Consider the following 22,901-nt stretch of genomic DNA (forward strand, 5'->3'; position numbering starts at 1 on the left):
TTAATTTATCATGCCTAAAGGTCAGCATTTCTCAATGTTCTTTCACACACTGAAAGATTTGTCATGATTTTGGAGGTGTGAAATGTAGCAATGCAGTGATTTGGTGGCATTTTGGTTCAGTAGTGTATGTTCTTTGAATTAGACTAAACCAACATTTCTTCTCAACCTCATGAAAGCACTCCATCACAGAAAAATGTTCTGATAGCTCCTGGCAGCAGCTGGGAGTGCTCACTTGCAGGCTGAGAATGAATGCTGCTGTGCAAAGATCATTTGCACGGGTTTTTTAATGTCATCCTCTAAGCTCTCCTATTTCCTTCAAATGGGTGAATTAATTAAACAAAACACAAACCAAATAGACTTATGGGGAGTAGAACTATTTCTTTTTTTCCTTTTTTTTTTTTTCCCCCCCTCCTCTGAGAGATGTATCCTCCATTCAAAACTGATAACCCCCCTCAGTAGGGAGTATCTGGCATTTGCTCAAAGATTAGACACTAGTTCCAGCCCGTACCAAGGCATATGCTGTTGCCCAAGCTGATTATAAATACATTGCAGTCGCAAGTCTGTACTGGATCTATTTCATTTAGTTCGCAGATATACGGGCAGGATAGAGGTTCAAACATGACCAGCAGCTCTCCTAAGCTGAAGCTGTTTATCCGAACACCTCCAGCTTGCCAAGGGTGTCAGAGCTACTGCAGAAACTGCCCCTTTTCCTCAAGGTTTTCTACCTTTTCTCCCCCAAATTCTACACTTGGGTAATCCAGATCGTATTTTGGTTCTTTAGCAAGCATGTGACTGATTAAAATCCGTTGGAGAGACTTCATGATAGATTATTTTAATAAGTGCAGTTTTCCATCTTAAGTTTACATGCAAAAGCTGTGTGACTTCCTAGGCCAGGTTTTGTAGGTAGCCTATAGATCCTCCTGTTGCTATAATACTCTTCCTTCTTGGTGGTGTACCAAATGCAGGAGAGAAAATTTCAGTCTTCGTTATCAGTTGGGCCTCTTTGGATGATTAAAATGACAAATCCTGGGGTCAAACAGATTCGCTTCTAGTCTGTTCTTTTTTTCTTAGATAATTGCTCTAGTACCAGAGAGAAAGCTAATAAAAACGAAGTTAACAGCATGCCGTTGTTTCTGTTGTGTGGATGAGGCCTCAGTCCTCAAAGACAGGTGAAATTCGACTTGAGGGTTCCACATTATCAGAGTTTGGACTGGCAGCCAAAGTGACGTGTTTTTCATAAAGTCAAACCAAACACAAACATAAAACCAGAACTGCTATATATCATATCACTTCACCTAAAATAGGATTCATGTTTGTGTAATGAGCCTTCAATTATTATCTTCACAGAGTCAATTTTGTTATTGGTGATGCTTTCTATCCCCAGGGAGAAAATCCAGCCGCTGAAGAAAATGGGAATTTTGCTTTGGGCTTTTGTGAAAGGTTTTTGCTCATATTACATTTAGAGTGGATACAGGATCAATTGTGACTTCTGAAAGGAAGTTGTTTTTGTAACTCAGCAAGATGCATTTTAAGAGTGGAGGTGTTCTCATTGGTATTTCAGTAGCAGAAAACTTTTTTTACTGTTTTCATCTCTAGTCCTATTTTCACTTCAGTAAAGAAGTCAGTATCAACAGTGTATAATTATATATACCTGCCTTTTTCCGTATAGCTTGGTTATGCTCTTAAAACAAGCAAGTTGAATTGATGCATTTTATGGTTCAATACAATTAAGGGGAAAAGGGAGGAACTGGTTTATAAATCTACATGTTCTCTATAATTTAGAAAGGTTATAATTTCAAGCAAAACAATCAATATTCCCATCCTTATTACTTTTATTTTTCCTAGTGAACATTATGTTATAGAGGTCCAGCTTCCAGCAAAGATGTTTGAGTTGCTGCCACAAGAGATTAAAGAAGGAAAGCTACTTCGCATGTATCCAGTACTCTTTAATGTTGGAATCAATGAACAGCAAACACTTGCAGAGAGGTAAGAAAAAATCATGTTCCGCTTTCTGTCCAGGTATGCTGTGCTAGTACAGTATATCTCTCAGGATTAAAAATAAATCTTTTTTGTTATTTGCTCTTGTACCATCTAACATTGACTCGGTGTGTATTTTAAAATATATTAAAGGAAATAAGCACAAGCTATGAAGCAATGCAAAATAATGAAAAAGTCCAAGTGAAGATGTGACCATGTGCAGGACTTTATTCCACACAGTTTCCAAGTTTCCTTTGTGTACAAATATAAAATGGATTTCTATTTCACGAGTGTAGAAGTTTGTTCATATACAGTACTTTGGGCTTCTCAAACATGAGTTTGAAAATTTGAAATTATTATTAAAGGTGGGGCTGAAGGTGCTGGACATTTTTCTCAGCTTTTTAGGGCTTTTTTCCAGGGTTGTGGAGTGGTAGTTAACAATAGGGAATTGTGTTAGTAATATGTTTGTAGAAACGTGAAGGCTGATGTTAAAGTTCTGATGTGTTAATATTGCTCCTCTGAAAAGATTGTCGGAAACTAATTAATTAGTAAAATAATAATCAAAGTTTCACCAACCTATTAATTTTCTCTTCCAAGAGAAGTGTATCTGTTGGTCATGTGTAAATTACCAAGTTTGTGCAATTCTAAAACTGTAAGGTAGACATCAACAATGAGACAGCTACTTCTTTTTTTTTACTGGTTTTATTAACAGAGCATCCAAGAGACATAACACATATCTTTAGACTGCATTCACTACAAACTCAGAAGCAAAAGCATAGCTGGGGAAATAGAGGGAGACAGTGAAAAACCATTAATTTGGACAATAGGCAAGAAGTTAAATACAACAGGAGTTTCATGTCCTCTTCTCTATAGACGGGAGAGTAAAAGGAGTCTTTTACAGAAGACTTCTAAGGAGTGCCATCGAGTAACTTTGTGGACGTTTATGGGAGACTTCTCTGAGTTGAGAGTGGTGATGTGTGAGAAAATTAAGGTAGAAAATTGAAATGGGAGACAGGCTGAATCAGAAGGCACTAAAAACTGGCATTTTACTAGTGAAAATGTTGAGTAGTTGGCTAGAGATCTTGAAACATTCTTGAAAACGAAAATAGCTTGTTCTTGATGCCATAAAGAAGGGAAAAGTGATGCTGTGAGAGGAGTGACATGGCTAAAGTGATGGCATAGAAAACCAACAAAATTAGTCATGACAGTTGTGACTAGGAAATGTCACATTTTTCCAAAATTGGAGAAAAGGAGGATGCAGTAACCAAGAAGCAAGTTTGTGAGAGCATACATGGTTGGGATAGGCAGGAAAGAATATATGTCGCAAATGTCCTGAAGAAAGATTTGACAAGATGTAGAAATAGCCTGGGTATACCAGGACTTGTAGAGGAGTCAGTGTAAAAAGATGTCTGGCTTCCAGGTGGAGTGGCTGGAAAAATGGCATTGTTCACAGTGGTGATTTTACATTGTGCACAAAGAAAGCCATGAATGAAAAATTAATATATGTATACCTATAAATATAGATATATATTAATACCTATACCTGTCAAGCAAAGCAAGGTGGATTATTACATGCAGAAACAGCTTGTCCGCATGCACTTACAGGTGTAAACATTAGACTTAATTAAAAATTATTGCTTAACTCCTAAAACTGCGCATTTGTCTTTGAGATTGGAAACACTGCACATGTTTTTTGGTAAAAGGCTTTTTTTTGTGGGAAAATGAATATGAGAATAGAAATAAGGTTCTGTGATAAATTTCTAGAAAATGTGACTTTATTAGATGCAAACATCTCTTCTTTCAGTAAAGCACAGTTGAGAATATATCTCACCTCACGTGACGCAGCGCGGCAATGGCCACTGAGGAAGTAGCTGAGTCTTTTCCCTCTTTGGTCCATTTAAGTATTTTATTCCCTTCTGCATGGTGTAGCAGTGTGTTTAGTATCTTCTGATTTGTGTCCCCTTTTGTCTACCTGAATTTCTCATTTAACCTGTCCGTGCCTCTCTCTTTGTACTCCTCCATTTCCTTTTCTGTCTTCCTTTTCTTCATTTCAATGCTATTTTAAAGATGACTTGCAAAAACTTGGCCATAACTGCCTAAAGGACATTCCTGTCTTTGCACTCATTCATATCTCTTGTAGTAGAGGTACCAGGAGAGTGGGTTTGGGGTTGTTTGTTTTTTGTTTTTTTTTTTTAGCATATGTGAAACTTGACTGTTGTAGAAATTTTGATCTCAGAGAGAAAGATATTTGCCCGTATAGCTATAGGCAGTTCATGGCTAAGCATAACGACATTCTGCTGTTGTCCGGGTTTTCTGTGAGGTGCAAGATAATGAGGATTTGGGTGATGTGTTCCCAGCAGACTTGACTGCTGCAAGAAGCCCCCCGTAACATGCTCCTGAGCCAGCTGCAGCACTGCAAAGCAACCGCTGAGGTCTGTGTGCTGCAGCAAGCTTAAATGCAGACAGCTGAAGTCCGGTGGCCTGAGGGTCACAGCTCTGTGAAGCTTAATGGTGAAATTACTGCTCAACAGCAGAGAAATGGTTCTCTCATTAGTTTCAGACACAAGAAACCAAGATAACTAACAACTCAGGAGCAGTGTAGGGCAGAAAGGGCCCAGAGAAGTAATCAATTTATAGCAAATACTCTCAGACCGGAGCAGAAATTGGTTCTTCAGAAGGTTTTCCGCCTGACACTTGCATCTCTTCCAACTTGTGTGGCTTCAGTATTGTCCAGCTCTGGTAGAAATTAATATACCTAAGCAACAGCAGCAGTAGCAAAAGGGTTGGCGTAACTTGCCTGTGGTGCCATTTGAAGTTCCCACAAAGAGCCCTTGTATTTATTCAGGCTTTGTGAAGGGACAAAGAATATGTGCTTCATTGAATGTTTGTCTGTAAATGGACTACTTGTCCATAAGTTTTCAGAAGAATTATCCATGAGTGATGACTTCGCTCCCAAATATTAGTTCCAAAGCACATGAAAGATCAGCAACTGTACGCTTGAAAAAGCCTAGTACTTTCAACACTAGGAAAAAAAAAAAGTTATTTCTTTATGCAAAGAAATCATTCTGAAGAATAATGTAGCTCTGTTTTGGTTTGGGGTTTTTTTTGTGGGTTTTTTTTGGTTTTTTTTTCATCATTTTACTATGTTTTTTTTACAGGTTTGGAGATACCACGTTGCAGGAAAACATTAACCAGGAAAACTTAGAACTTCTAAAAGAATATTACAAGCTGTTTACAGAAAAAATGCCTCCTGATTGTGAGTACAAAGTAATGCAATAGCCAAATGGCTTTGAAAAGGTCTGATAAGCAAAAGATTCTAAGATAGTAATATTAGCACAATACTAGGGTGCAGCTCTTAGATTTAGGCCTCAATCCCATAACTTTTTTCATAAAGTTAAACACTTTGTGCCTGTACAGAGCCCTGCTGAAGTCAGTAGCAGGCCCAAGGCCATAGCAGAAACTACAGGGAGAGTGAAACAGAGTAATGATGAACTAAACAGCTCTTTTAAATTATTAATATAATATGCTTTTTAATATTTCAAGTAGAGGACAGTCTGTACCTACTATATTTGTACAGGAATACTCGGTGGGAATTTTCATCAGTTTCAGTCATTCCCTCTATTCTTATTTTGAATATGTATTAAGGTATGGCAAACCACTGAGAAATCTGCAGATGGAAATGCAAGCAGCGAGCCACATCATAACGTCACTGATATTAATAACATGATTCTATTAGAATAGGCCCTATGTTCCAATTTTATAGAAATTTGGTGTCATAAACATTACTGTTCTGTTACTTTGTTGAAAGCAAACACTGAAAAGACTATTTGTATCAATCTAATCCTGATAAAGCAGTCTTAATGCCAAAACTGTATTCCCAAGTGTTGCAGATTTTACAGCCTGATTTTAAATAGCTTGGATTTAGGTCTCTGCTCCTTCCCCTTGGGTAAGGGCTGTGTGTGAATCTTTTGAATCTAAAGATCTATCGTCCTACAGGACACGTGTGTAACTCCTCACAGTGAATACTGCTGCAAAGCTTCTGTTCTCTTACCGAACACCTTGGGTTGATTACTTTTGCAAATTATCCATTACATGTGTGTACTTGTAGTTATATGTAATGTGTTGTTGTATATGTGTACATGCTTATCTTTTATATCAGGATGATTTTCATTTGCTAATAATTTTGACAGAAGTGAAAGCTCTGTTACTAAATGGTGGGCAGTATGCCCATCCATCCATCCACCCACATCTGTAGTATTTCTAGGATTTCTACAGAGAAATTAATACAAGAAGTTAGTAATTAATTTAGGGGAATCCTGCCAAGAAAGCATCCTGAAAAACTAACCTCATCTGGGGTTAGGTCTAAGGTAGATCTGCTACCTCCTAAATGGATCTGATTATATAAAAGCAAAAATTTGCATGCAGATAGTATTGGCTGCTTTTCATTAACAGCAACTAACCCTTGTACTGTCTTCCTGCAGAAGGATTATTAGTGAGCCACACAGGCTTCCTGGACTTCTTCCAGACTGTGCAGGCTTTTGAGAACTGTGCTTGTCTAATTCATCATGTCTCTTCTGGTTATTATTACCTTCTCGCTTTTTCTCTACCTCTAAGATCTGAGTCTGTTCTTTGTCCAAATTTTTACGGAACACAAAGCAGCCCCTTGTTCCATGTCCCTTCCCAGTAGCTCCCTGCCATTATACAGAGTCACTCTTTGGGCTTTGAGGAACGTGCCTTTTAAATCAGGTCCCTGGAAAAAAGTGAAGCTTTCCAAGTTGTTCAGCTGGGGGAGAACTTCAGTTCCTCCTCTGCTCCCCCACCTCTGTGCTCAAGTTCTTAGGAAGAAAACCTCCATTCCAGCTGCCAGCAGCCCTGGTATTGTAGCCAAGTGAGAGCCATTCAATATTGATGGCTCCTTGATGGTTTTGTCACACCTTTCCAGGCAGTTTCCTGTAGTGCCAGATCTGTGCTATAAAATAAATGCAGAACCCGGTTCACAAAGCTGGTAGTTACAAATAGCGCTCGTAAAGCCAGACAGAATTTGAGGACTTGCAAGGCCAGGCTATTGCATCCACCATCCTTAGGCAGCCTGACTTACCTGCAGTTTCGTTTATATATTGCATTTTAAAAAATTCTATTTTCCACTCTCATAAAGGTATTGCCACCTTTGCTATTAGTTTTTCTCTCATCTCTGTAATTCCCATTGCCAGTAATATCCTAGCTTTCTCTCTATTCCCCAATTGTTAAAAGTCTTCAGCTGCGTGTAACTACATATGCCAAACAATGACTTCCTGTCATCTTTTAGGTAAATATGCACTCTGTCACTCTCCTGTTTCTGAATCTCTTTAATTCTCTAATGGGAAATTCTGAAAACAATAAATAACAATGTGCTTCCAGAAAGATTCCTACCAAAAATGCCAACCAAATGTAGTTCTGGTTTAGGCATCAAAATAGTGTTGCTTTTATAGAATAGCTAATGATAGTAAGGGTACAAAAATGTATGATTGTTGTTTAGTAGTATTTAGTACTAATTGAAGAGAATGGCTTAGAACTCAATTTAAGCAGCTGAAAGCATAAAATCAGAGAAACCTATGTCGTGAGTGATATTTGGTGTTGCTGGTTTGATACCTAACACCCGCAGCAAATCGGTGTTGCAAAGTATTGCCCCATGTGAGACGAGGGATGCATGCCAGGTTTAGAAATCCTGCAAGCAAATAAAAATTTTCTTCCATAGCATCATAACACATGTAGCAGTACCTGCATTTTCAACATGAAGTCTATGAGTCTGTTTTGAACTTCCAGGCTTCTCCCCCTTATAATCTGCAAGAATGATTTGACAGCTTAATATTACTTTGTGACACAAGGAATTTAAGCAATCGATCCCATCCAGTCAAGATGCAGCTCATTTGGCAATATTATAAATTAGGAGGGTCTTGTTTTACCTACGGTGAGGTCATCTCTCTGAGATGATGCATTTTCTGCTGTGAACTGAAGGAACATTTACCTAGTGATACGTTCTCATAATCTGGAAGCATTCTTTTAGAGTACTCGTCGTATGCTATGTGTTTTAGAGGCAGATGCAGTATAATAGTCTTAGCAGGTTGTGATTTATTTTTATATAGAATCATAGAATAGAATCATAGGGTTGGAAGGGAGCTCTGGAGATCATCTAGTCCAACCCCCTGCCAGAGCAGGGTCACCCAGAGCAGGTTACACAGGAACGCATCCAGGCGGAGCAGATATGCTCTGCATCATCTAATTGTTATGATCAGGAATTGTAATACACAGGTAAAACAATCCTCATGAAGATCATTACAAAACTAGTTTGAATGTACTTTTTCTGCATTTTTTTTTCTTTTTGGTAGTACCTTTATGAAGGTAAGGCAACTTAGATACTTTTAGAATAGTTCTTTTTGAGTATATTTAAATCACTTCTTACTATGAATGATGGATAAGGGGAACTGCAGAATTCATTAGAGATAAAAGGTAAAAGCCTGTTGATAAGAGGGATCATTCCAGCTGTGATCAGCTTAGGAGAATGGATTTTGACCTGCATTAGTAGTTGCCTCATTTTTACTCTTTGAATTGAATATAAATCTTAGGGTTTGGGACTTGGGTTGGGTGGGATTTTTTTTCCCACTGGATGGAACGTCCTATTTTTTTTCTTGTTGAAAAATGTATCACTTTAGCAGTTTGGTTTAATTTGGTTTCAACTGGTTCTGAGCCTTTATTTGGTGATAACTATTATTAAATTTCTTTTTGCTTCACTACCATAAGAAGAAATAATTTGAAAAAACAGGTTTTGGTTCTTTCTACGTGTTTTCAAAAATGAAGATAAAGGTAACATTAGAACAAAACCCTCCTATAAAAAAAAAAATAATCACATAAAGCAGAAGAGAAAATTAAATTGTCTATTCTTGAATTCCCTCTAGACATCTATGATTAATAAAACTTCAGCTCAGCTGTCATACCCAGGGAAAGTAGGTAAAATTTTGGATTTTAAGTAAACCTGAAATTATTATTTCAAAATTAAAGTCGCACTTAATTTCAGATGGAGAAATAGCCTTTGTTAGGTGGTTTGGATTTGGGGTTTTTTGGGGTTTTTTGGGGGGTGTATTTAGTGATGTTTAACCCTCCTGTTATGTTATTTTAGGAACAAAAACATCATTTGAAAACAAAAATGAGGTGTTCTATTTTGAAAAAAGAAAGCAAAATATTTTTTATTGAAATAAAAAAAAATCATCTCATCAAAGCAGGTTTTAATACACTCAGTTATTTCTCTGCTCATTTCCATTGAATGTCTATAATAGTCAATGAACAGAACTATAGCAGAGATTTGAATGTTTTCAGCATCCATTTATAAGATAAAAGTTGAAGACAGTTTAATTTTCCATGGTGAAGATCTTAGGGAAGACAACCCAATACTTAGAAAGAAATAAGATTTGCTTATTCCCTAAATATTTAGCATGTACTTTCCATCCTGTGTTCCGAAATAAGGCTGTAAATAATAGACTTGTTGTTTAATATGGGCATTCTTTATTCAGCATAACTACCATCAACCTTACCAAAATGAGCAACCTTATCATCCTATTTTCCCAGGTCTACCACATTTTCAAGAACAAAATGATTTAAAGGGATTGCTAGAAAATCTCCATCAAAATATCCAGGCCAAAAAGAGAAAGAATGTAGAAATCATGTGGCTGGCTGCGACGGTAAGCTCTCTTCTTTCAAATACATTCACATGATGAACTAATTTTCACATGCCTGCTGATAGTCTGAGTGTAATGGATTCTAAGGATATGATTGGAAAACTCAATGATTAAAGTAGATAGATATGCTGAAATGGCTCTCTAACATTTCCGTTCTGATGGCCTGTCATCCCACTCATGAATATATCTCTTCTTCCTACACTTAAATTACAGATATTTTCTTTTTCTCACTTTAACTGGTAGAACTGGCTAGAATTCAATGCAAGAGATGGTTTTGGTCGCTTTGTCCCCTGCATTCTCCAGGCCCTTTTCTGCAGAGCTTCTAGCCAGGCAGTCTGTGCCCTGTGCTGCTGCTTGGTGTTTTTCTGTCACAGATGCAGGATTTTTTATTTATCTCAGCAAGTTGTGTAACAGGGTAACAGAGGCTTGCTTTTTGTTTGGAGCGTATTTTTCCTTTAGCTAACTGAGCCTGTTTTTAGGCAGAGGAATTCCTTGGACAGTCACACATAGCTGTAAATACACGACCTCATATGAAAGAGGGAAGACGGTATTCAGCTACTAACTTTTTTTTTTTTTAAATCATACACATTCTTTGATAATATAAAATTTGATTATTCAAAATATCTTCCTTTTGTTGTTTAGTGTCCGTAACCCTTGAGGAATGATGCAGAACATGATTGCTTGCTCTGGCTTTTGTTTAATATTGCTGCACTCAACTTTTGAATTTCTTTAATTAGGGTACTTATGTTTTATGAATAAGTATTTAATTGTATCAGTACAACTTCTAGTCAGTCAAATTTTATGGGTGTTTTTAGCCAGTGTCACCATGACAGCCACTGCAAGGGAACTGATAGCAACACAAAATAAGCTAGATACGCAAAGAGCAGATGTTTGGGCACAGGGAGAACAAAGAAAAATGTTTATCAAACAACGAATCGTATTTACTTCGTTTTATTCACATAATTCCGTTTTGTTGCCCAATTCTGTTGGTTTCGCACATGCATATTAAAAAAACCCCAAAAAACAACAAAACATCCTCCAGATATTTATAAAGAGCTCAAGCTTTTCAGGAATGTGAAATTCAACCAGGTAATTGTCTTAGATTTAGAAAAGGACCCTTGGTGTCTCTGCCCATTTATACGAGCAAAGACTTGAGTCTTTGGTAAGTACTGAAATTGAAGCAAGACCTTGTGTTTTGGGGAACTTTCAAATGCATACACCCTTCAAGGCAAATGAATGTCTCATACAAAATATTCATAAAATTTTCCATGACTTTTCATTAACACCAGGAAAAAGACAATATTAACTACGTTTTTGTATTAATAACACCGGTGTAATTTTTTTATATTGCTAATAACATTTTGCCTTGTGGTTAATAAATATTATCACATGGTGTTGCAGTATAAATCTGTTGTGAGTGAAAATATAAGCTTTTCTTGCAGTACCAGTTCTGCAATTACTATGAAACATTGCTTTTTAAAGAAGTAGAAGATAAATCAGTACAGGATAGTGTAAAATGAGCTACAAAGAATATGGCAGACTTTACTTAATCTTTGGGTATAGAAAGTTGTATTCTACCATCTATTCAGGATTCCCTGAAAATCGTTTCATGGGTAAAGGGTATTATTCTTTGGGCGTAGAAACTGTTTCAGATTTTTCTTTTGCTGTATTCTGTTTCTCTTTATGTTACCTTACTGTAACCTTCTGAAATTAGTATTTCTGGAGCCATTGATCTACACACTGCTAATGCTATGTTACATTTGTTTATTGGAAAGGCATGATTCCCTGCTGCATGGATATCACTTTGTTATTGCAGTAGATGTATGAGATTATACATGGATATGCTTGTATATATCTGCACCTGCATGTAATTCCCGTTGTAATGGGACTGTGAGAAAACATCTGCGTTTTAAAAGTCAACTTTTGCAAATTGGTATCACAAACATTTCTTATTCTAAATATAATGGGACAGAGATTTCAATGTTACGTATTTTTATTTCCTAAGCCTCAGCCTGCATCTTCTGTCTTATATCAGGAGAAATAATCAGAGTATTGATTTATCCTTGGTTTAGTCTTCACGGTTTTATATCCTTTTATCATCCCCACTTTAAACTTAATCACAATCCTAATCATTTAAATCTGTGTTCGTTAAGGGAGACTTTCTTCTAAAGCTCTAATAAATGTTAAGTCTATTTTCTTCCTCCTATATCTTAAATATATTTGTGGAAGATGTGAGCAAAATTGAGGATAAAATTCAGGCTGGACACTAATTGTAAACTATGTGTTCTGATATGATGATACATTTGGTATCGTCCCTTATTAGATTTCTAGAGCACCAGATCATTGTGTTGGCCCATTTTAATTATTTACTTTGTTTAACTGCTGCTACTTTGAACTGAGTCATTCTGAGGATTTATCTGTGCCAGCCTATCGGGTTAACCTACATTTCTCCTTAAATCAGAATCTAAGGATTTTTTTAATTGTTTATTTAAGTTGACTGATTGTTTTCTATTTAATCCACTTTAAAATGATTGAGACGTTTGTACCGAACTTCAATGCAAAATAAGTTTGTGGTTATGGTCATTTGCTTGTTGTGCCTAGAATTCTTCTCGGTTCCAAACTGACTCTCACTAGCCAGCACTCTATATGTATGCTGTCAGCCCAGATTTGGGATTTAGTCTCCATTCCCTGCATCAGAGGCCATCACACATCCAGAATAAATTACCTGGTTTGTTTCTTATGACTCGTTCACTTTGAATAGTCACGATGACTCATGGACTTCAAAAGAGACTAGTGTAAAGAGAATTAATCTCTTCAATTAAGCAGTTAACTTCTTTCACAGCGTTTTAAGACCTGCTTGATACTTTCTTTAAAAAAATGTCTCATAGTATTTTATTTAAATCCCAATGCAACTTTCCAAATTTTTAAACAGATTTAAGTTTTAAAATTTTGAATTATGGGAGGGAAGAAACACTCACGGCTTCTCCTTTACTAGCCTGTACTTCTTTGGGCTCAAAGTTAGATTCAATTTGTTAATTCCCTGGATTCAACTTTTGAGATCGTCCTTACCAGGATATTGCAAAGACCTTAAAGACTTTAAGTGCTGTCTGGGCCATCAATTTTAATAGAAGTTCTGAGAATGCAATTAACAGATAAAAAAGAGCTTATTTTCTGAAGTGAGATTATGAAGATCACGTTCCAATTTCATCTTGCAAGATCTCAAGTGAAAACTTGATGGCCAAGCTGAGAAGTTCCTTAGGATGGGGCCTAACTGCTCTGATTTATTGCCTTGCCCTATTCTCGTAACTGTTTCCTTTTTTGATAGTTATAGCTATGATTGTCCAGGCATAGGAGCAAGCAAAACAAAGTACCACCTTTTCTCAGGACAGATTATATCAGGGGAAAGGTAAAGCCCACATTTGGGCACACCAGCTCTCCTTCAAATTTTTCTTTCTGTATTAAAATACTGTTTGAAACCAAAGTATAAAATAATGGGCTGGTACAACCACAGATGGATTCTTAAGGTGAGAAATTATCCTTAAAAATATGTCATGTTTCCCCTATAATTCTGTCAAAATGTACAGTGAAAGTAGACACTCCATGGCAGTCATTTCTGTTAAGCTTTAATTGTTCTGAGTCACGGATTGAACAGCTTACCCGTTGAAAATTGGGTGGTTGTCACAAAGTGAGGAAAAAAATGAAGAAAAAATTCCTCAAGTGAGGAAAAAATGAAGAAACTTTCCCTTTTATAGTCTAGACTAACACAAATACCTTTTTATTTCAAGTTCAGGAAATTCAATGCAATGGTTTGGTAAGCTGTAGTACATGTAGACATTTTAGTGACTTGCTTAAAATGTTTAGGACTAAGAATAGGTTTGGTTTGTTGCTGTGTTTTTTTTGTTGCGTCCACTGTCGGTTTCTTGCTTCACTTGGCTGGGGGGTGGTGTTGGAGTGGGCGGGAGAGACACTTGATGGAGACTGCAGTACGTGATTGTGTGCGGCGCTCTCTTAAAATCAATAAGGGCTCCTTTTTCCTCAGTGGGCAGGTTATTTGTAGGCTTGTCTGGCTAATGAAAGCCCCGAAGATCTGCTTTTAAAATGAGTGCTTTGGACAAATCAGAAATAGGCTATAGATCAGCAGCTATAATCTTTTGGTGCCATTTTTGCAGAGTATTATTGCTGCAAATTTTTAAACAAAAGATAAATTCCCTGTTGTTTTCAGCACATTTTCACCTTTTGTGGCACTGTGTTAGGCCAGCATGGGCATAATCCTTGGAATATGAAAATCCCCAAGGCAGCAGTAATAACTGATTTAACCGCAAAGACACACATCAGCAGCCGTGTGATTCAAGTTAGAGTTACTACCTTTTAAAAGCTATTTTCTTCTTGAGAAGTATTGTAGTCTGCTGCATCCATTGCCTGTGATTGCAAAATTGTGGGAGTTTCACGGTCTGCCTAGTGTGTGGAGAACAGAAGGTGTGAAAAGGGCAACGCTTTGACGTCCGCCTGTGTTTCAGATTTGCCGCAAGCTGAACGGAGTCCGTTTCACCTGTTGCAAAAGTGCCAAAGACCGGACATCCATGTCGGTGACGCTGGAGCAGTGCTCCATCTTGAGGGATGAGCATCAGCTTCACAAAGACTTCTTTATTCGGGCGCTGGATTGTATGAGAAGGTATGTGGAGCTTATTGCATGTCCCTCGCGTTTTGAGCTAAGCCAGGAACTACGGCTCAGAACGGCCTAAAGCCGGTTGCAAATGCGCAGTAGACCCCAGTCCCGATTTAGCAGAGGACTGACCAGCAGCATGCCAGCTGGTGAGTCACTTGTGCATGCAACGTCTTTGCAACTGCATCTTTATCACTAATTAACAGTTTCTGAGAGAGATATGTGAAACCTCCTAAGCGTCACTTCACTGACTGCAGAATTTGACCAACAGGAGTTATTTTAACAATTTCTTAGGCTTTCATAAAGCTTAAAATTTTAACAACATTCTATGACCGTATAAAAAAAGTGTGTTATTTTCTGTTTTAAGAATAATTTTTAAAGTGTTTACATACTCATTAAATCATTTGTATAAAATTTAGACAAATATTCTGAAAGCAGAATAAGCATTTGTTACAGAAGGCTATTCTTATTAGCTCATGTTATTAAAAATAGAAGAAACACCCAAGTAGGCTTGGACTGATGGTGGTTACCACTAATATCTGATAAAATCTTTACTGTGTTTAAATAGATAAATGTTTCATTCTAAATTACAACTATGCAGAAACTGAGGCTGATGTTATTAGGAATGTGTAATTAAAAGATGTAAAGATTTCTGATTATCTGAATCTTTGATGAATTAAAAAAAAATAATTGAGCAAACAAGTTTTGATCATAAAATGAATCCAGATGCTATATTCCCTGAGGAAAATTTCATCATTGGCTTTAATGAGTACTGCATTATATTTTCTATAAGAGTTTAAAAAAAAATGTATCTACAACATTCAAATTAATATATAACAAAGGTCATTGCTAAACTAATAGAAAATATTCTGGTCAGCCTGTAAAGAAGTAAATGAATCATATCTTGCACTTATATGAAACAAAAATTGCTTGTATGTTGGATTTGCAAAGAAAAACAATCATGTTTAAAGTCTGTAATTGATAATTCTTGATCTTAATATTTAGTATTGTCAGATTAGTGGTTTAATGTCTAGATTAATACCATAGGTTTACACATGTAGGGTCCCTCTGTATTTTGGCTACAATAGATAGTCTAAAGAAAAAACGTAATGTTTCCAAAGAGTAATTGAGCCGAGGAGCGAGATGGCTCAGATGCAGAGTTGGTTTGCAAGGTATTAGTGTAGTGTGTTGTATTAAACCGAGATGTATAATCTTGTATGTGTCATTAACTTGCATAAATCCCACAGTCTCTGCAGTATTTCAGTGAGTGAATGACTTGTCTGCAGTCTTTCATAACTACCTGTTTTATCATTATTGAAAAACTTCTGAGTTTTCCATGTTAAATTTCATTTGTGTTGGCATTTCAAATATGTTTGGTTTTTTTTTTTGTCTCCAGTAAATACACAAGTGTGTAAGCTACAGTAAATTACCAGACACAGGCAAACTGGTTCTATAAAATCATTATTATGTTAGAATAGCATTGACTAGTAGATTGGAAAAGTTTCACAGATATAAACCTCATTTTAAAAAAGCAAGACCTGATATTTATACAAACTTGTTAATACAAAACTGTAATAGGTTTTTGTAGACTAAAGTGTAAGCTTTTATATCATATAACTGATCTGAAACCTGAGGTGATTAGCACAGTAGTTATATTTGCAGGTAACAATAAATTGGAGTCACAAAAGAATGGTGGAAAGCCCAGAAAATCTGGAGAAAACTTAAAAAATAAATGAGCAGATGGGTTTAGGATGTTGAAACCCCATCACAACAATGTTAATGCTATGTTTTTGCTGTAGTTTTAAACAGAGAAAAGCTTTATCCTGCTAATATCCTGTAAATGAATTCAAAATAGCCTTGAACTGAAGTAGATGCTGTGTTGGATGGAAGGTAATAATTTTGAGTTGGGTGGTAGGATTGTCTAGGACTTAACGCAAGGGACTCACAAGCAGTGGTGGTAGCATACAAAATAACCTGTACCATCACGTTAATAAATAAATAGATCTTTTACCTCTATGCTAGTTTCTGTCTGTATAATACTGTTCATGCAACTGAAGGTTAAAAAGAGCCGCCAACTTTTTTTTCCTCACGAGCTGGTGAATTAAAGCCCAAAAATGCAAAACAGAAGAATAAAAATGTCAAGTGCGGAGACATAGTACTTAACTCTATGGGACTCCCATTGAGAGTTGGTCAGACAATTTTAAGAGCTGCCTTTGGGCACTTTTTTTGGTCTCTTTGGTGCTACAGACATTCATTGGGGACTGTTTCCCGTTCCCCACTGCCCGTCTGTTGCTGGAGGTGTTTGTGGAGCAGAGCCGGAAGCGAGGCAGGCTTCCCCCCGGTTCCACCGCTGACTGGGTAGCGTGGCACGGACCCTCCAGCTGGGCTCTCTTCTCAGAGGCAGGTGGAGAAAGGTGAATTGCAGAAAAAAGGCAATTTGAGAGAGTAATCTGGGAAGGAAAGAACAGCCAGGCAAAAGAGAGAGGGGGGGAAAAAAGCCATAATTTCCGCAGGAAGAGATATAATGGTGTTTCAACTAAATCTCCTGTATTTTACTTGAGGGAAGTTTGGCAGCTACGTTTTTGAGGTTTGTGTGAATGAGGTCAACAGACTTGTTTGGTAGTTGTTGTGATGCTTGCCCTTTTATCCTTTCTTTTTATTTGATTACTATTGCAGAGTGTTATTTGACAGATTATGCTGTGCATTTCTAAGCTTTTCATTGACTACTTGCAGAAGCTTTTAGAATGATTTTCACATCTAAAAGAACCTATTTTGTTTTAAGAGCAGACAGAGAAAAACTATGCTGTTTAATTTATAATTTTAGCAATTTTCCCCTGATGAATCTTTTCTAGATCATTTACTTAAACTCTGTCAATCAAATCCCTTTATGCTGATTGCCACAAATCACTTTTAAGCCTTTCAAGAGAACAAGTAGACAAGAAAAATTCAATTTTAACATCCAGAATCCTAACAGACTGGATTGATCTTTGAAAGGCTTCTTTCAAGAGTTAACAGTAGGAGATGGAGAGTACTGTGAAACAAAGTGAGTTGTAAAAGTAAATGGCGATTCAAAAGCAGCCTTTATTGGAAATGCCATAATTTTGAGATATGAAAATTATAAAGGTGCCTGTGTAGTTGTAAAGCTTCTTTTGCTGCCGGTGCTGACGCAGCTTTGGTGACTGTTGTAAAAGGGAAGCATGTGCTTATGGGTTTGTGCTTTCTTGCCACCAGAAGTTTGGAGATGCTGGACTTCTGCGTGCTGCTGCTTTTTGGCTTCTCTGATGTCCCTAGGATTTTGGGCAAACCAGAGGCAATTTCAGATGTTTCAGTTTTTTGCTTCAATGTACATTGCACAGCACTGTTTTGGAAAATACTGCTGGTAGCTGTTATTTAATGACTTAGCTTGTAAGTGGAATCAGTGTCTTGTGATAAAGCATATGATGTTTATTGCTTCTTTAAAAAAAAAAAAAAAGCTGTGCAAAAAACCTTCCATTAGTTTTCCTGTTGCTTATGAAAAATGTGGTGAAATGACAATAGGAATTCAAGCTTTATCACTTACAATATATAATATATGATTTTGTCTTCTGAGTGTAACTCTAGCCATTATGATGCTGCAATTGATGTGTATGGGAAGCGGCTATTCCATAAATAATTCTATATATTATAGTTTCCTTGGTATATGTATGTGAGTTCCATTGATCTTAGTGACGTGCATATCACAGAATGAGGAAAATCCATATATTATCCCCTTTGTATCAAGTGCTTGCAATTCACAGCATACTAAAATCGTATTTATAATGTTGCTGCCATTTTCAAATCATCATTTTTTGCTATCATCGATATTCTTATTTTTTCATTCACCAATATGTGAATATTTTCTGTCATTCAATGTTAACTGTATTCCACGAGACAGTAGAGAGACAAAACTGATTTACCCAAGTTCATTGCAGTATCTGTCACACGATTCTATTTTTCATCTTTAGAGCTGGCCATTGCTTAAGGGAGGTTGGACCGTGGTAGGCAGCACACTATGAAACAGTTCTGCAAAACTAATTTGATTTTTTTTTCTTTCTTTTCTGAACCTATTTAATTTTAATATTTCGGTGACAGGGCTCCTTTTGGAGGCCTTGCGTAGCAAGTAACCTCAGAATTTCCTGGGTTTTGAGCACGTTTCCAATAAAGCCTCAAAAGTAAAAAGCAAGCAAAAGAAATGGCAAATCCACTGTCTATGGTGAAGCCTCCAGGCTTTCAGCCGTATCATCATTCTTGGCAGGGCACGATACCTGTCAGATATTTCAGACTTTGAATACAAAATTTGACTCAATGCAGGACACACTGTTTTCACCTGAAACAGCAGTCAAGGATATTTCAGATTATTTTAGATAAATTGCCTATCCAAAAATATGACTGAAGCCCAAATACACAAAGAGTGAATGGTCTGGGCAACGAGATGTGGGCTTTTGATAGCCCAATTATGAAGCAAATAGATGTTTGAGGCCCTATTTTCTTAAAGATCGTCTTTAAGTTGTGCGAGTTGAAAAGGAAAGATAGATTAATAGCTCTTTAATCAGGGACTTTCAGATATTCTGAACAGAATCCATAGGTCCAGGCTGAGATGGACCTTGGCCATGGAAGGGCCTGTACCAAAGACCACAGTGTTGTGATTGCTGCATGGACTAGGAAGCGGAAGCAAAGGGTTGGTCAGGATGAGAGACTGGAATCCACGTGCAGGTCTTCCTCACCTTTCTGCCATCTCCCAGCTTTCACCCTGCCCATGCGAGCTTGTGGCAATAGATGCAGTGCGTGACGGGTCACACAGAAGACCTAGCACATGTTCTTCTCTTACCTGTTCTTTTTCCAGCCTATCTGACCCTCCCCGTCTTTTTTTTTTTTCCTGAGTATTAGCGCAGTGGAAACAAAACTTAAAAATGGAGAGCCTGGCTTCCAGCATGTATTTTTCCATCATTCTATGGTTCTTTAGAAACTTAGAAACTTAACATTTATATTTTGAGGTACAGTCTTTAGATGGAAAGATTTACATTACCTAATGTATTGAAAGAGGCCTGGCATTAAGTAACAGTAAGGTCCAATTTTGGTGCATTGAACAACTATAAATTTTGTTTTCTAAAACCAAATTACTACTACTTAAATAGCAACAGTTTGCAGAGGAAAAGAAAACAGAATGGAGAGGGATGGTCAGAAGATGTAATAAGAATCAATGCAATTGGCACTTTGTTGGCTGTTTTAGAATAAAGGTCTGTTTAGAATAAAGGTTTTTAGAATAAAAATCACCCTTCTGGAAGGAGGCGAGCAATTGCAGACAACCATTGCAGACAAAGTATCAAGCAGTAGCTTGTAAGGGCTGAGTTAAATCTCAAGTTTTCTAATACAAGTACACAATTTCACAACATTGATCTTTATAATTTGTCTTTAAAGCAATTCTCTGGTTTTTAAGACTTAAAAGGAAAAAAAAAAAAAAGCCAAGAAAGAAAGAGGAAATGCAAACACACTTTATTTGCACCATAGCAGACTCAGGAAGATCTTCAGTGTGGTTCAGGCTTCTGCATGGGCAGATTAAGTAAAACTGGCAGTTGTTTTGTACTATAGTCTCATGCATTTTGTCTGTTTCACTGGGGTCAGATGTTCAAGTCTGTCTTTTGCAGGAGAATGTTCTCCAGCTGACTACAGAAGTTTCATTTCTCCTGGACCTCGTTTCTCCAACTTCTTCCCAAATACTAGTTTCAGACTTCTTTCTGATCAGCACCCCAGTCAGAGTCCTGAGAACTCTCTTGTGAGAACTTTCTCATCTTCCTCTTTTTCACCAGACTATTGCTTGAATATTTTCCTCTGGTTGCTCCTTCCTCCGAGGCGTGTGTGGCTGCCTCTGTCTGTCTCTTTTTCAGAGCTGGGGTGTTAGCCTCAGTAACAATACGGAAAGAACAGCAGAGCCAGTCCCCCTGTCTCATTGCTTTTGCTTCATATTACAGCAGTCATCATCTGCCTGGGAGAGCAGCAAGGAAAAGTCTTGTCTAACCCCTTGACCTGGCAGACGTTCAGCATAGATTGAATCCTCAAAGCTTGTACCTGCTGAATTTTAACAAGTCTTTGTTAGGAAGAGGTGATTTGAGATTCTTGCAGGAGCAGGCTCGTACAGTAGTTACATCTCTCATACCTTTATTGCCTTGGTGCAGAATATCAAACCCTGGTCTTCAGCATGGAGGTACTAGTAATCATCTCACAAAAAAATAATTAATAAAATAAAAAGCAGCTGTATTTTTTTTCTTCTTTCAATGACATTGTAAGTTTAAATTTTATCCATTCAAAATGAACTAACAATTGAATGTTAATGGAAAGCATTGTGTAACCTTAATTATAGTTGCCCCTTGCCTGGAACCTATAATAATATTCTTGGACTAATCACTGGGGAAGAAGGGAGTGTTCAAGGGCAAAAAGTAAAAACCTTTGCCACTCTTTGCAAGGAATATTTAGAGATGTAACCCAGGCTACATCACCGAAACACTTAGCTTTTCAGCAGGCAGTAAACCAGAATTTCTGAAGTAAATGCTTAGTTTTCCTATCAGTCCGTGGAGGGAAGGTAGTACCATGAGCAATCTGTATTGTCTCTAATTTTTGACACCAGCATTATGTGGGTGAGTCCTTGAAATGCACCTGCTTCTCCTTCATTGATGACGTACGAGAGGTGGGTAATCAAGAGGACTCCGAACCTGACAGTAAATTTGAACTACCAAGTGGTAAAACGTACTGATAAATCAATTGCGGCGTATTACAGGAAAAAAAATAATGTTCCTTTTCCATTGAAAATGTTTGTCCATGTTTGGGTTTTGTCTTTGTGACAAGAAATCTTGATTCCTTGTGACCTTTTTGCTGAAGGGAGACCTTGCCCTTTGACTTAAGGATGTATATGACACAGTTCTCCAAAGGAGAACTAGATTTAATGGAATTCCTATCAAAAACTCACCCTGCTCTGATTTGTACTTTTTATTTCTCACTGAGATATCAACAGGGTAAACGATCTGCTAACTAGCCCATATTTAGTATTTGCCGTATCTTGACCCAAATGAGAGTATAGGGAATTGAGCTGCGCCTTCCCTCTCAGTGAATGTTTTAATTATTCAGTATAGATAGTGAGAAAGGTGTGTAATTAATTGCCAAGTGCACAGCATGATTGCTTAGTTTTCAAAATGAGCCAAACAAAAAAACCTTATCCAATAAATCTGCTTTCCCGTTTAGTACCTCAGTCTGTGTCTGGATGCTTAATAGTGCAGTATTCAATTTTAACGCTGCATCTTGATTAATTAAAAAAAAAAAAAGTGATTACGCTATATGCACTCCTAAAAAAGCTCTTCTGTCACTGACATAGATGACAGGACCATAGTTTTCCTGGACTTCACCTGCCATGGTCAGGCAAATCTAGCATCTATATTATCTGAAAATATTGTTTGGTGTTCACTTTTGAGATTCTTCTGGTTGTTTATGGAAGACTTCATTAATTGCCTCATTCATTTGGTGTTTTAGTGCTTATACTTTTGCTTATTCAGAACTTCCATGAAAGACTAGGTCTTACCTGAAATCAGAAATTAGATGTGTTATACTCACCAGTGAGTAATACTAGGTTTCTTCCTGTTATATTTCACTTCTGTTAAGATTTTCTGGGAAAGAGTGGGGCAAAAGTCCTGTATGCATAGTTATTATCTGTTCCATGTGCCACTGCTGAATTATTGTGGTTTTGATGGTGTACAGCGAAATCTCTCAGGCAAAAAAAAACACTGCCAAGTCTAAAATTTAGATAAGAAAGGAGGAGGAAATGAGAATAAGCAGGTAATAATAGTATACAATAGTTGGTTAAAACTATCATGGATCCAATCTCTCCAAGAACTTATCTGCCTCTGAAATTATATTCTTCTCAGAATAACATAACACGGGCAGGGAGAGCTCGTAACTTCCTTCCTGCAGTCCCAGCCATGTACAGACTGTGGAGAAGTTGGAGGGGCCACAGAAAAGAGTAGAACTAGCTGCTATTCCAGAAAGGTTGTTTTGTAGTAGAAGATTCTGCATTTCTTCAGGAGCAAGAGGATGCAGTGTTGGGCTACAGCTCCGGTTGGCTTATGTAGAAAACAAGTAACAGGGACATTTCTAGGTATATTTTTGCTCTTGTTTTAGGCTTCTTTAATCCAGGTTAGTTTCTTTTGTAGGAATACTCCCTGATCAGATAATCTTCTTTTCATCTAGCATCCCTGTTCCATTTTCTTTCCATAAGCTCCCTGCTTTTTTTTTTTTTAATTATTTTTTTCCTTTGGTCTGCTGCTCTATTTCCTCTTTCCTGTGAGCGCTTCCCTGTTTCTTTCTCTCCTGCAGTATCACCTTGGTATATGATATTTTGAAGAACTCCTTTGACAGTAGCCTTGCTCAGCTCAGCTCAGGAGGGAGTTTCAGTAGTGGCTTCTAGTTGTGACTTTCTGTGGCAGCCCTGATTTCGTGGGTGACATTTCATAAATGTGTCCTCATCATTACAGCAAGCACTGGCAGACTTT

General features: G+C 37.3%; 1 protein-coding gene across 5 annotated transcripts in view; it reads left to right on the top strand.

The window, feature by feature from the left end:
* INPP4B (inositol polyphosphate-4-phosphatase type II B) overlaps window positions 1-22,901 on the top strand; it is a 364,993-nt gene that overhangs the window by 278,704 nt on the left and 63,388 nt on the right. For all 5 annotated transcript variants that reach the window (XM_074588896.1, XM_074588899.1, XM_074588900.1 and 2 more), the window contains 4 exons: window positions 1,846-1,986; window positions 5,136-5,233; window positions 9,577-9,689; window positions 14,204-14,358. In XM_074588896.1, the coding sequence (XP_074444997.1) occupies window positions 1,846-1,986; window positions 5,136-5,233; window positions 9,577-9,689; window positions 14,204-14,358 (507 nt within the window). The remainder of the gene's footprint in view (window positions 1-1,845; window positions 1,987-5,135; window positions 5,234-9,576; window positions 9,690-14,203; window positions 14,359-22,901) is intronic.

This window comes from Larus michahellis, chromosome 5 (assembly GCF_964199755.1).
Source record: "Larus michahellis chromosome 5, bLarMic1.1, whole genome shotgun sequence".
In the NCBI taxonomy this organism is placed as follows: domain Eukaryota; kingdom Metazoa; phylum Chordata; class Aves; order Charadriiformes; family Laridae; genus Larus; species Larus michahellis.